The sequence below is a fragment of the Chaetodon auriga genome, chromosome 6 (genome assembly GCF_051107435.1).
Source record: "Chaetodon auriga isolate fChaAug3 chromosome 6, fChaAug3.hap1, whole genome shotgun sequence".
Lineage (NCBI taxonomy): Eukaryota > Metazoa > Chordata > Actinopteri > Chaetodontiformes > Chaetodontidae > Chaetodon > Chaetodon auriga.
Genome location: NC_135079.1, coordinates 11941475 through 11955133, shown reverse-complemented (window position 1 = coordinate 11955133; position 13659 = coordinate 11941475). Strand labels below are relative to the sequence as shown.

The 13659-nt window shown below is 46.7% G+C and overlaps 1 protein-coding gene across 1 annotated transcript in view; it reads left to right on the top strand.

Moving 5' to 3' along the window:
* Positions 1–13324, top strand: part of otud7a (OTU deubiquitinase 7A) — a 38850-nt gene extending 25526 nt beyond the window's left edge. The window contains exons 8-14 of the mRNA XM_076732845.1: positions 503–630; positions 1298–1410; positions 2823–2950; positions 3037–3186; positions 8944–9058; positions 9653–9737; positions 10104–13324. Of these exons, the coding sequence (XP_076588960.1) occupies positions 503–630; positions 1298–1410; positions 2823–2950; positions 3037–3186; positions 8944–9058; positions 9653–9737; positions 10104–11672 (2288 nt within the window). The 3' untranslated portion in view covers positions 11673–13324. The remainder of the gene's footprint in view (positions 1–502; positions 631–1297; positions 1411–2822; positions 2951–3036; positions 3187–8943; positions 9059–9652; positions 9738–10103) is intronic.
* The last annotated feature ends 335 nt before the right edge of the window (positions 13325–13659 follow it).

Below are 13659 nucleotides of genomic sequence, written 5' to 3'. Positions count from 1 at the left end.
TCAGTGTCACAGCTGTCTCATAACAGTGTCAGCGCTGCATCACAGCTGCAGAATCCACAGGAGGGCGTGAGAAAGGAGGAGTGAGAGAGCTCAGGAAGCAAGCAAGGAAGGAAGGGAGGAGGGAGGCAGATAACTGGCCTATACATTGCAGGAAATTGTCAGCCGCATGGTTCAGGGGGATAACGGCGTATTTGGGTCCGCGCTGAAGGAGGCTGTTGGTTCCCCAGTGTGAGGACTGCTGGAGCGGCAGAGGAGCCGTCGGGGTTTGAGACACCAGAGCTAACGTAATATATACTGACAGTTAGACAACTAAGGTCCTTTGATGAGTGATGAAAAGGCATTTTTAGACATGAAGTTAAAGAGCTTAGGTCATCGCAGAATGACTTCAGGTGCAGCTCAGAAATCCAACCTCTTGTTTTCGTCATCTACAGTGCATTCGGTGGTTGTTTTATGTCCTCAGTCTCTACACGCAGTAAAGGTGTTGTGTGTCTGTGTTGCTCAGGGATGTGGGGCTTCCATGACAGAGACCTGATGCTGAGGAAATCCCTGTATACCATGATGAAGAGCGGAGCGGAGAGAGACGCTCTGAAGAGGAGGTGGAGGTGGCAGCAGACTCAACAGAACAAGGAGGTTGGGAGAGCGTCCATGTTTGCACACCGCACCTCCTAAATGCATCACATCCTCTTTCACCAATGACACCTGAATAAATCCACCAGCGGAGGGATGAGCTGCTCGTAACTTCAGCTAATAAGCGCTCATTTTAGCTTCTTTTCTGCGTCGCACATGTGGATTTTTGCTGCGAGGAAAATAGTCTTTCAATGATACCAAGTGTGCAGTAGCAGCCGTGCTGCTAATACTGTCAAATCCTCTGCACCGCCCATCTCTTCTCTTGACGTTCATGGATTAAAGTATTTGCCAATCTATTAGAAAAATGGTGTCACCAAAGATAGCTCAAGCAAAGAAGTAGTCCAGATGCTCATGTTTTAATAAATGCCTGAGGCGTCCTGGTGGCCCAGTGATCTAAGACGCATCCCGTGTTAAAGCGGCACCCTGGTTTGTTGCATGTCATCCACCTTTCTCTAATTACCCATATTTCCTGTCTTCAAATCAAAATATTCATATCCAGCAAAAACTAAATAAATGCTACAAAAAACCACAATGCATAAAGCTTCAGGAGATAACCTTGTAGATGCAGACGAAAACAGCAAAAATGAATAATAATTGGGACTGTGTGGGTGAGCATCAGTATGTGCTTACCAGAATTCCCATTTGTGTGTGTGTGTGTGTGTTTGTGCAGTCAGGGTTGGTGTACACTGAGGAGGAATGGGAGAGAGAGTGGAACGAGCTGCTGAAGTTGGCCTCCAGTGAGCCTCGCACTCACCTCAGCAAAAACGGCAACACCAGCGGAGGGTAAGCTGTCCGACCGTCACGACTACAGAAGCCCGCGAGCGCGCACGCTGTGAACTCCCAAGACGCAAGGCATATTACTTTCCTTTAACCAGCAACATTTGCTCCGTAATTGTCGTGCAAGATAGAGAAAACAGAGCAGCAGTAGCGAGCCGCGTGGCTCCCGTCCCACATTACAGCGCCCCTGCTGCGTTTTAATGCCTTGTGCATCGAAACACTGCAGGAGGCCCACAATTAAAACAAAAGTGACCTTCTCACTGAGATGGATTTGTCAGGGAGACTCATTGTTCCCACTCGGGCTGTTGCTCTTTCAAATTGCTTCCTTGATTTAAGAACACTGGTGGAGCTCTCATGTGAGACTGTGCCATCTACTGGCTGCCGTCAGTATTAATCATTCCTGCAGCCTCCCCTGAGCTGTGTTGTAGCTGCAGCAGGTGATGTGATCTGCGCCCCCCCCCCCCACCCTCCCCCCCCCCCACCCCACCCCACTCCACCCCACTGCATAAAAAAACTGCAACAGTGGGTTTATCTCAGGCTACAGAGGCAGATTGGAAACTCACTCTGGTTTCCTCCTCCTACGCACAGACACCTTGTGGTTTGTCTCTTGTTTCCATTTCACTGATATAAACACGTTTTTTTTTTCTCAGGTACACACAAGGTATAGCGGCTGATCTGGTGGAGGAGGAAAAAACAAGCATGATGAACAGAGAGACTCATTAAGATGTCTGCTGTAGATTAGCATGTGATTTAATTATATATCATCCCTTAAGCAGGTTGTGGTTGTCTGCATATCTGTGTTTTCGCATAAATTCGCCGTTGTTTCCCCGCGTTGACTCGTCCAGTGCGAAGCCCTCTATCACCGAACACATCCCATTAAAGAGCATAATTTGCTCATTTAGTCTGGTGGTTTTAACCTCTCATTGAGTTTGACTGTAATACAGTAATCAGGTTAGGGATGTTTGATGGTCCTAGTGTGAGATGAGCCCCTAAATAGGATGAGTGGGATTCACATATTAAGAGGCTCTTTATTAGAGTGAATTTGGCAGCGTGGCTGTTTGTGTGGCTGACAACTTAATTGTTGCACATCCTCTGGTTCCCTGGTGGTTGCATGCTTGAGAGCTCTGCCTCTGCTTTTTCCTCTCCGTCTCACCCTCCCTCCCTCCCTCTCTTTCATTCTAACACACGTATAAACAGATGGACAGATCTTTGTGCATTGTTGTCCCTGTCTGTTAAAGATAGCCAGAGGGCAACATGGATCCAAGTGGATCAGGTTAGATTACGCAGGCACATGATCAGCAGGAACGTTTACCGTTTTGGCTGCTTTTCACATCAGTCAGTACCAATTCAGGAAATTGTCATCATGTCCCATAATCCCACTGTGTTGCATGTTTTTTTTTTTTCTTTTTTTCTTGCAGGGTGGATAACTCTGAGGATCCGGTCTATGAGAGTCTAGAGGAGTTCCATGTGTTTGTGCTGGCCCACGTGTTACGCAGGCCGATTGTAGTGGTAGCTGACACGATGCTCAGAGACTCAGGAGGAGAAGGTAGACTAACTGCGTGTTGCCTCCATCTTCTGCATCACAGTGAGATAAGCACTGACGCTCGATATGGTGTTCTTACTGAATTCCAGCGTTTGCTCCCATCCCGTTTGGAGGGCTCTATCTGCCTCTGGAGGTGCCCCCGAGCCGCTGTCACTGCTCCCCTCTGGTCCTGGCCTACGATCAGGCTCACTTCTCCGCTCTGGTGTCCATGGAGCAGAGAGACCAGCAGCGAGAGCAAGGTAAGCGGCTGACCATCATCGCAACAACCACTTCCAAAAAGAGCCGGGGCAAGTTTCATCTGCAGTAATGTGCAGTAGTTAAGTCAGGTCATAGTTAGGCGGGCTTTGCTTTTCACTTTAAGTGGGTAGATTGAGAGAGTGAGGGTGAGTGGTCTGCCTGTCCTGCTAGAGGTGAATAATGGATGAGACAGCAGTCTAATTACCTGTGATCCATTATTAAAACAGGCCGGTTGGCAGCAGGAACCAGGGAGTAGCCAACATGGAGGGAAAGTGGACAGCAGGCTCCTTCCTCTTGGCTTATTGAGCACTGAACCAGTCGCTCAAGCCTGTATGTTACCGTATGTCTACATTTCCCTCTCTGAAGTCACTCTCGGTTGAATTTAGCTTGTTCCAGTGGGTGTGTCTGCGTTTTTGCGTTGCCCTCTTTCACAGGGCTCTGTGACATGCGGCTGTTTAGAGCATATTGATTGTGTTATGTTGTGGTCGGAGTGTGCTGATTTTCCGTTTTGTTCAGCGACTCTTGTTTTTGTCTTGTTTTGCCCGTTCAGATGCCAGCGTTCCCACTCCGGATGCATTGCTTATTCTCGAGGTCAGAGTAATCCTCACATGGAGTTCCTTTAATTGACAAATAGAGAGGATCTCCTTGACAACCGGTCTTGGTAGTCACAGCACTCGGCTGTATCTGACTCAGTGGGTGGAACTCGCTTGTCATTTGCGTGGGCAGCCGGCCAACTCCGTCTCTTTTTCTCACTCTCAAATACAGATACACTTGCGCAAACTGTTCCTTTCTTCCTCTCTCTGTCTTCCTCCTTCTCTTGTGCTGTTCTGAGTATGTAATGTCCTATTCTCAGGCTTGTAAACACCAACCTAGTTATTAAGTCTGGGTACGACAACTGCAGACTAGCAGACAGACATGATTACTAACCTGCCATCCCTGCCCTGAAGTCATTCCCTTTAATGCCAGCAGCAGATCAAAGCCAGCCCACCCCACAGCACACCCACTTTAATTTCAGTGTGGCGGGGCGGGTGGGGTGGGGGGTGGGGGGGGGGCCTTCTCTTTTTGTCCACCAGATGGTGCATATGTCCAAAGAACCCGCTGTAGCTCCATCACAACACCACTGCATGACTGTACTTTTTCATCCTGGTACACGGTGTCCTGTGATAGGATCAGAGTGCGTTTTGTCTGCAGTCTCTCTCCAGGATGTTATGAAAACACTTGTACGCTCAGCTTGGTGCATTTGTATGTCATGTGATGAATCATATTGCGCGGCTATGATACCAATCTGTGCTGCTCCGGTTACATTTTCCTGCATTTTCACATATGTAAGAAGTATGATTTTCTGTTTTTGTATGATGCTGTCAGAAATGGGGAGCTGCATTTTCTTATCATTTCTGAATTTGGCTTATATCTCTGAACAGATGCCAGACAGCCAGGCACAAGGTCAGACAGACAGACAGACAGACAGACCTAATATTCCACTGCCAATTAGGGCAGAGTAGCCCCAGCCGGCCCCTAAGCCCTGACCACATCACCACATATGGGCAGGGTCCCGGGCCCCGACAAACCGACCCTCTCTCCTGACAGTCAGGCCAATGTGTGCACGTCTCAGGTGGAGGGCTGCGCTCAGTTTCCCCCAGCCCAGCGAAGAACATCCCAGAGGCCGTTGGCCCTGTGTGTGTTCAGGTGCCAGAGTTAAAATACTGGCTCTTTCTTCAGCCCTCTGTATGGAAGATTATAGCAGAGTCCCCCCCCTCAACCTGACTCTAAATCACGCTGACACATCACGGTACCGCCCCTTTTATGGCCTGTTGCATGGCTTCTGGGGCTTTATTGATGGTGTACAGTTAAAAAACAAGGGAGGGGTGACTCGAATCAGAGCTTATTGCTGGAATCAAAACTTTCTTTTTATGCCTGTTTTTTTTTTCACACTCATCCCAAAAGAGCAGTCAAGTGTTTTTCTGAATAAGGTAGTCAGGTGAGCCCGGATTCCTGTGCACACGGCTGTGTTTTCTAGCAGCCCACTGCTGCTCACCTGCTGTGTGATAATGACTGGCTCCTCAGTAGACGCCGCTGGCCATGTCTTTTATCAGCTTGTTTGTGCTCCTGTGGTTAAACGACACATGAGTTGAACCGGCCCTCTAGAACCCTTTGGAGCTATTTCAAGCCCTGGTCCCAATACCAAAACACTTCCAGGTTTTCTTTGGCATCCCATCATCAACCTTCTAACGCCCATTTGAATGAAGTAAATGGTCGTCTTTTACATGGAGACCACCTACGTAACAGTGCGGCGTAACCATGCAGCTCTGGCCAAGTTTCACTTCTCTATCTATTAAAGACACCCAGTGTATTACACCCCATGCAGTCAGCTTAATTAAATCAATATGGTGGTGAGAATTAAAATGCTATTTGTTGTGGTTTTATGTGTTACTTGAAATGTAATGCTCATGTAATTACCACCATGGTTCCGCTGTTAAAATCTGTGGCAAAAAAAAAAAAAAAAAAAAAAAGCCCAGCCTTGTTTATATGCATGACTGCTGTTTACTCTGGTGAATTGGGCCCTTTAAGTCTGCAGCTGTGCAGAGTGACCAAAGTCAGGAATTCAAATTTGTGCATTTTCCAGACAGTACAAATTGTTCTTGAATCGCACAACAGAGGAAACATTGGCTCAGTGTTCCCGCTGTGAATCAAAGCCTCTAATGGGTGACTTTGTCCTCAGAAGTGAGTGAAAGAGGAGAGAGAATCATCTCTGGTTCTGCTCTCTTGGCACAAGGCATGATGTACAGTACTTGACGTGCTCATTTTGCACAAACTAAAAAAAAAGACAAAGCAGAGGTATTTATGTCCAATCAAATCATGCGAATAAATCCCTAAAAAGGTTATCTGCCTCATTTCAGCCGTTTCCTCACAGGTTACACCCAGGTTTCCTCCCCTTTCTCCCTGTCTGCATCCCCCCTGAATCAAAGATGCAAACTGAGCAAGGCAGGCTAGCAGCTAGGTTGCTGAGTACACAGCTCGCATACCACAGAGGGCTATGATGTCATCCACGCATAAGCTATGGGAATCGGTCATTCAAGGACAACAAAACAAGGCTGCCAACAGGGATAGTAAATACATTACAGCACACTTTAGTCCCCCAGAGCTCAATTGGCAGTGTTGAATCTCTGAATCTGGACGGGGCCCAAGCGGGAACAACAACAGCGCACACACACACACACACACACACAGCGCTTTGGAATGGCGAGAAAGGAGGACAGCTGCATCGTGGGAGCCAGGACGCCACCTCGCAGGCCTCCGCTGCCTGCTGCATGACCTGAGTGGGAACTGAGTGGGAGCTGGTTAACTGTCCTCTGTCTGTGTTTGTGATTATGACTGAGTTTTTCTGGGCAGGAGTGTTCTAGGACAGACCCTTCTTTAAGACAGCCGCTCTTTTTCTTCCTCCCAGTTTTCAGTGCTGTCAAACCTCTGTGGGCTACAGGCATCAGTCATGCCTTTTATTTTAGGTAGATGTTGTAAGATGCATTTTAATTTGCAGGTATGATGCAAAGGCAACCATGACATTTTAGATTTATGGCCTAATTTGTCAGCAGCGGTATTGACGATATATTTACTCTGATGATGGCATTTCAGCAACTAATGGTGTCAGATATAAATAAGTGATCATCTTAGCGATGTTAAATGTGCTAGCGTGGGTGTGGCTACACTATTTCTGTCTCCAGAACTGAAGGCATCATCCCCATGCATGTACCATCAGTATTCTGACACTTAGCATGTCTAATCGTGTACTTCGCACCTACACCGGGCACTCGCAATGAGACGCACAAGGGAAAGAGCGAGCATTTGACCTGCAGTTTCATCAGGGACACAGGAGGGGCTGTTGCTGCTGGTGTCTGTCTCTCTATGAAGCCTGCAGAGCAGAGCGGCCTATTGGCAGTGGAAGAATTGATGAGGCAGGGAGGAGACTGTATCTTCCATCTGGGGCTGACAGGGAAGGCTGGAATGTCCTCGGCCTGAACAGCCTGCCTCTCTCTGCTGTCATGTGGACAACAGCCCCCACACGAGGTAGCCTGAGGAGAGCTGTCATGTGGGCCAGTGGGGTCTAGCTAGTCCTCCTGACGCTCTTGTTTTGAAAGGCAGCCACTCACTCACACTAACACGTACACGCCTGCACATACTGTAAGCACGCCTCCCACGAGAGGAAGCCCGGGTGGGTGCCTGTTTTATGTTCTGGGTCCAGTGATTAATGTTGAAAAGCTCTTCCTGCTTGTAAGTAGCTGATCATATCAGCGGGCTATGAATGAAATTATTTCAGCACTCCTGCTCGTATTCTGCGCTGCTGCGTCTGATCGCACCCTGTTACTAAACCAGATCGCCATGTACGGCTGCGATCAACTGTACAGCTGCTGAGGTCAATGTAAATCTCATCATGCCGAGTTCAGCAGTAGGAGTATTAGCAGAGGGATGGTTGCAGTTTATCACCACCCGGGTCCAGTTTTTGCAGTTTTGGCCGTCACTTCTATTGGTAATGATAACACTGTACTTACCAGAGTAATTGTAGTTACTCCTGAAGGAGGAAGTTCACTGGGTCAAGGAACACAAGCAAATAGCTTTTAAACAGAGCCCAGTGTTAGCCAAACTTACTTTAAAGAGAACATACAGAAAAAAGTAAAGATTCTTACCCAAACTGTCAGTTTCATCACAGTTTACAGATTCACTTCCTCGTTCAACATACTTCCCATAGGTGTGCATACAGTTTTCTTGTGCATCAGCGGATTATTGCAGACATTTAAAGTGCACTCACTTTGGCTTTTCCTCTGAATAAAGTGGTTTAGATAATCTGGCTAAACTGTTGGCTTGTTTTCAACCTGTCGTATCATGTAAATGCTTATTTTTCTTGCCCTGTTGGACTTTGCTGTAGCAATGCTGCTGTGTTCCCAGAGCTCAGTCTAATCTCTGGTGAGTGCAGTTAATGTTACTGATAACAAAGATTGCCGTAGAAATGGAAAGTCCCAATTTGAGAATGAATAATAAATCCTTGAAAACAGTTCTTGTGAAGCCCAAAAGGTTCATTTAGTAGCTGTTCTTTATCTTTCAGTTGTATCACATGTTCTTCCTCAGCAGATGGAGTTTGCCCTGTTGTTGTGTTGTCATGCACTTTTTTTTCCTGAGGGGACATCGTATCCATGTTGGTTCAAAAGCTGGGATTGGTTCTTCATTCTTGACCTCATTCTTGAACTTTACATAACAAAACAGTCTCACCGCACGGTTTACTTAGCAGCTGTTTTGGAACTTTCGATTGTACCATACAATATAATTGAAAGCTCCAGAACAGCTATGAACCAAGTTGTAACAAACCATATTTTTCCTTTAATTTTCTTCCACGTGGAAAAGATATGTGAAGTCTGGTCACACTCAACTAGAGTGCAGGTCAGCACAGTGGCCACAGAGAACCACCGTATGGGAACGCAGCCGACTGAGCCCCTGCTCTGTCTGGATGAGTCCGTATGAGTGACACTCAGTGGTCGCGGTTGCTTCTTGGCCTAAAAAATGGATGGCAGATAGGATACACCCACAGTATAGTTTACCCCACACTGGCAGGCATGTGGGATAATTAACATGACATTATTCTAGTGTGTCATTATGGTGTCACTTTAGCTCTGACAGCACGGTGGCCTTGTGAGGGAACGGGTGGCGTGCAACGCAGTGTCTGATAGTAAAGCTAGACCAAACTAACCTTCTGATAATCTCATCTCTTCCAGCTGTTATCCCTCTGACTGACTCGGAGCACAAGCTGCTAGCCCTCCATTTTGCCGTGGACCCTGGCAGGGACTGGGAGTGGGGGAGGGACGACAATGATAATACCAAGCTAGCCAAGTAAGTCCTGAAAAGTATATCACAGGGTGTTGACGCGCATCAACAAAGCACACACAGAGGCGCTGGCTACCAAAGCAGCCCCGTGAAGAGAGAGCAGAAACTGCAGGCCAAGGCAGTTCTGTTAGTCTACCCGCAAGGCTGCATGTGGGGGATTTAACCGATTATGGGATCCGGGATCAGGTCACTTCAAAGAGTGAGCAGAGAGAGAACAAATTGTGAGCCATGTCAGTCATCTATAGGGTCTCCCAGGAATGGCCTCACTAAAGCAGCAACACCCTCTCTGAGTTTAGCAAAGAGTTTAAGTTGGGGTTTCTGTTTCACATTCCTGCCAGTCAGGGGGTTAACTTATCTTTAAACATGCTGCAGTATGAACAGTGCACATATGCAGAGAAAAGACGCTCAATTCATTTTGTAATACCACCTCATATATATCTATTACCCTTAATGCATAGCAGGCATGGTTTTAAATTCAGTAAGTTCTTAAAAACGGCTAAAAATATGCTAAACATGGCGTTATGTTTTATTATAAAGGTCACATGTCGGCTAAGTTACACCGCTGCTCGCTCCTAATTGTGCATGCATCTTCTCCCACAGTCTCATTTTGTCTCTGGAGGCCAAACTCAACCTGCTGCACAACTACATGAATGTAACATGGATCCGAATTCCATCTGAAACAAGGGTAACTTTTTGTTCTCACACATGTGTCTTGTTCGTCATGGTTAACTTGGCTCTGTGGTTTCAATAACATCTGGACGGGAGGAGTCTCTGCAGGGTTCAATCAATCAGTTTTATTTCCTGTCAGAGAGCAATAATCACAGGCATTCATGTGTTTGTACCGATTATGAATCATCAGCCCACCAAGTACTTTTTGAGTATTATTTTTGTTTTATTTTATTTTATTTTGTGGTTAATTCATGTGGAATACACTAGGAATCTTTTAAATCTTCTCCTCTAATAAATTAGATTTTGAATTATTGCTTTAACGTCATCCATGCTTGTGCTGTGTTTTCTTCATTGCTGCCTGTGCTTGTGTGTCTCTGCGCAGGCTCCCTTGGCTCAGCCAGAGTCTCCCACAGCCTCTGCAGGTGAGGATGTCCAGTCTCTTGCTGAGTCCATGGACTCTGACCGCGAGTCTGTCGGCAGCAACTCGAACGTCAACAGCGGCAAGCCCAGCAAGGAGAAGGACAAAGACAAGCAGCGCAAGGACAAAGACAAGAGCCGGGCTGATTCAGTAGCCAACAAACTAGGTAGCTTCAGCAAAACCTTGGGAATCAAGTTGAAGAAGAACATGGGAGGTCTGGGTGGCCTTGTGCACGGCAAAATGAACAAATCTAACTCTGGCTCAGGTCGTAGTGGGGAGAATGGAGGGGAAAAGGCGAAGAAGAAGGAGTCTAAGGCAACCAAGGGAAGTAAGGAGGAGTCGGGCCAGTCAGCCAGCTCCACCTCTTCTGAGAAGGCCACTAGTCCCTCCCCTACAGACAGAGACAGACCCTCCAGCTCCTCCCCCACCGAGAGACTGGACAGTGCAGGGAGAGTCTCAGGGGACAAGACTCTGGAAAACTGGAAATACAGCACCGATGTCAAGCTCAGCCTCAACATCCTGCGGGCTGCCATGCAGGGGGAACGCAAGTTCATTTTCGCAGGCCTCCTGCTCACCAGCCATCGACACCAGTTCCACGAGGAGATGATCAGCTACTACCTGACCAACGCTCAGGAGCGCTTCAGCCAGGAGCAGGAGCAGAAGAGGAAGGAGGCGGAGAAGAAGCCCCCTGCCCCCAGTGAAGTGGCCGTGAAGAAGCCCGAGCATGAGAGTGTCTTCCAGAGGGAGAGATCGGACAGCTCGCCTCCGGAGAGCTGCTCTCCCGTCCTGCCCCACCACACCCACACCTACAACCACAACTCACAGCCCCCGCTGGGTCTCAAGATGCAGGGCAGGAACAGTCCCACTCCCGCAGCCCCTCTTGTCTCTGTCCCAGTCCCTCCTCTCACGCCACCTACGGCCTCCCACCATGTCTCCCACCCAGCCCCAGCCCCTGCGCCTTACTCTTCCCCCAGTATTGGTGCTAAGAGACCTGGGCCCGTTCCTGTGTCCGCCCACTACAGCCATACACCGCCCATCCAGAGGCACAGCGTGATCCACTTACAAGATGTCAACATGCAATCCTCCATCTTCCAAGATGACCCCTATAAGCCTGTGGTGGGCACCCTAAAGACATGCGCCACTTACCCCCAGCAGAACCGCACACTCTCCTCCCAGAGTTACAGCCCTGCTCGTCTGTCAGGGGTCCGCACTGTTAACACAATAGAGACCCTGTCCTACAACATGCCTGGCGAACACAAGTCCCACACCTACACCAATGGATTCGATGCGGGAGACATTCAGGACTGCCTGGAGTTTGCTGATGAGGACAACTCGTCTCACACCTGGCTCAACCAAGACAAAACCAAAGGGCGGAGCTCTGGAAGCCCTTTGTACTGCTTTCAGCAGCGCCGCTGCAAGAGGGAGAACTGCTCCTTCTACGGCAGGCCAGAGACAGACAACTACTGCTCCTACTGCTACAGGGAGGAGCTGAAGCGCAGGGAGAGGGAGAGCAAAGTGCAGAGGCCTGCATAGCCATCACAGCCACTTCAGCCACTCGTCAGCAAGGCCGCGGGAGACTTGAGGGAACTACACCATCTGCACTCTGCATTTAGAATAACATGGTGGCAAACATTTTCCTATTTTGTTGAAGAATGCTCTTGTATTCCTGTCACCCTTCCCTTGTTAGTAAAGATTATTACTTTATGATGGGGGAAGCAGAACTTGAAACAGTGAGCAGCTTTGGCCAGAAATCGTGCTATTTTGTTTTGGGGTTTCATTTCTGTCTCATTGAACTTAGTCTTTTACTTGTTTTAGAGTAAAAGTCATCTCTCTCTCTCTCTGTGATGTAACTTTCTGTATGTGAGGGAAAGTTCTTTATTTTTCAAGGTACAAAAGATTTGCATCTCATCAGGAGGGAACATTTTAGCTCTTTTAATCAGTTTGAATGCAATACCTCTGCTTGTTTCTTCAAAATCTCTGTGGAAAATTTGTAGTTGTTTTGCAATCAAAAGAAATTTAACGGGAGATTAATATTAGACTTTAAAGCAATAAATTGGTGATTTTTGCTACACCCTCTCCCAATTTTGTCTATGCACCAATAATATAGTTACTGTAGGTTAACTGTGTCTTGTAAATTGTAAAGGATTGTCACGGTGTGCTTTTGTAAACAAATTTGAACTACAGGAATTAAAAACGTGTAAGCATTATAGATTGTAATGTTGGATTAGGATGAAATGTAAAACTATCTCATTTGTTAAGTGTACTTTTGTTCTTACCGCGGTGCAAAGGTTTGTGTCAGAATTGGACTCAAAATATTGTGTAAGATATCATTTCACACTTCTGCCCGTAGTTGACCTCCCGAAGACCACAAGCACTGCCAAACTGGCTTCTTAAAAAAAAGAAAAAAGAAAAGAAAAGAAAAAAAAATGCGATTCAGATTTTCAAAATGTTCTTTGTGGCAAACACCAAACAGTGTGCATAGGATGACTTGCTTCTCAAATATGCAGTGTTTATGGTGTGTTTCTCCGAGTCGCCTGTTAGCTACTCTATTCGGTCCGTGTGTTAGATGAGAAGAATTGTGGGTAGGGAGAGCAGGCCGACGCGTATTTGTCTGAAGTGTGATTTCGTGTCTGTTCCCCCCTTACACACACAACACGATGTGCAATCATGCTATTAGCACTATGTGGTGACCTGCAGCATAGATGTGTCACCGGTCCAGTGTGAGATTGTCTGTTCTTCTTCCATATCTAGAGGCCGTTAAAAGAAGCACCTGCTGCTAAGAGCACCTCAAGCCTTTGTGATCATCAGTGCTTTAACCAATCAGTGGGTTTGTGAAACCCCAGGCCTCCAAGTGCTTTCTGCTCATTCGACATGACTACTGTAAAGACGCAGTGTTTGTGGTGGCTGTTTGTTCTGGTGATGCTTGGATAATGTACCATGCTGTCCTTAACTAAGTGTGTCCTGGCCAAGGATGTCCACTGCTCCCTGGGTTCGCTTCTGTCTCTCTCCTGTACACACTGCAGTGTTGCTCCTCTTTGTTTCTATGTGACCAGTTCATGGACTCTCACCATGTTAGGACTGTAAGATATGATTTTGTATTCCTTTAAGAGTTTTACACTACTTTAAATTATTAATTTGCACATTAGGTACAGATGTAAATATGAAAAAAAAAAATAGTTTATTGTTACAAACGTGGTGTGTCTGTGTCATTTTTGCTTTTTCTTCAAGGAGGTAATCGTGAGAAATCTAGAGATTGCTATAGTATAGGACTATATTCTGATTGTTTTAATTATTTTTAAGAGATCATGTTGAAGTTTTTCTTCACTCTCGTTTTCTTTACAACACACTTTTTTGCTATTTGCTATCGTCCTCTTTTCTGTTGTCTAGTGAGGCTTAAAAGCAAATGACAGCAGATTGAATTTACTGCTACTGAACCAGATCATTCAAGATTTGTAATCATTTAATGTTGCACTTTTATAATTTTGAAAAGAGACAGATTTCAAAAGCAGAAAAATCAAAA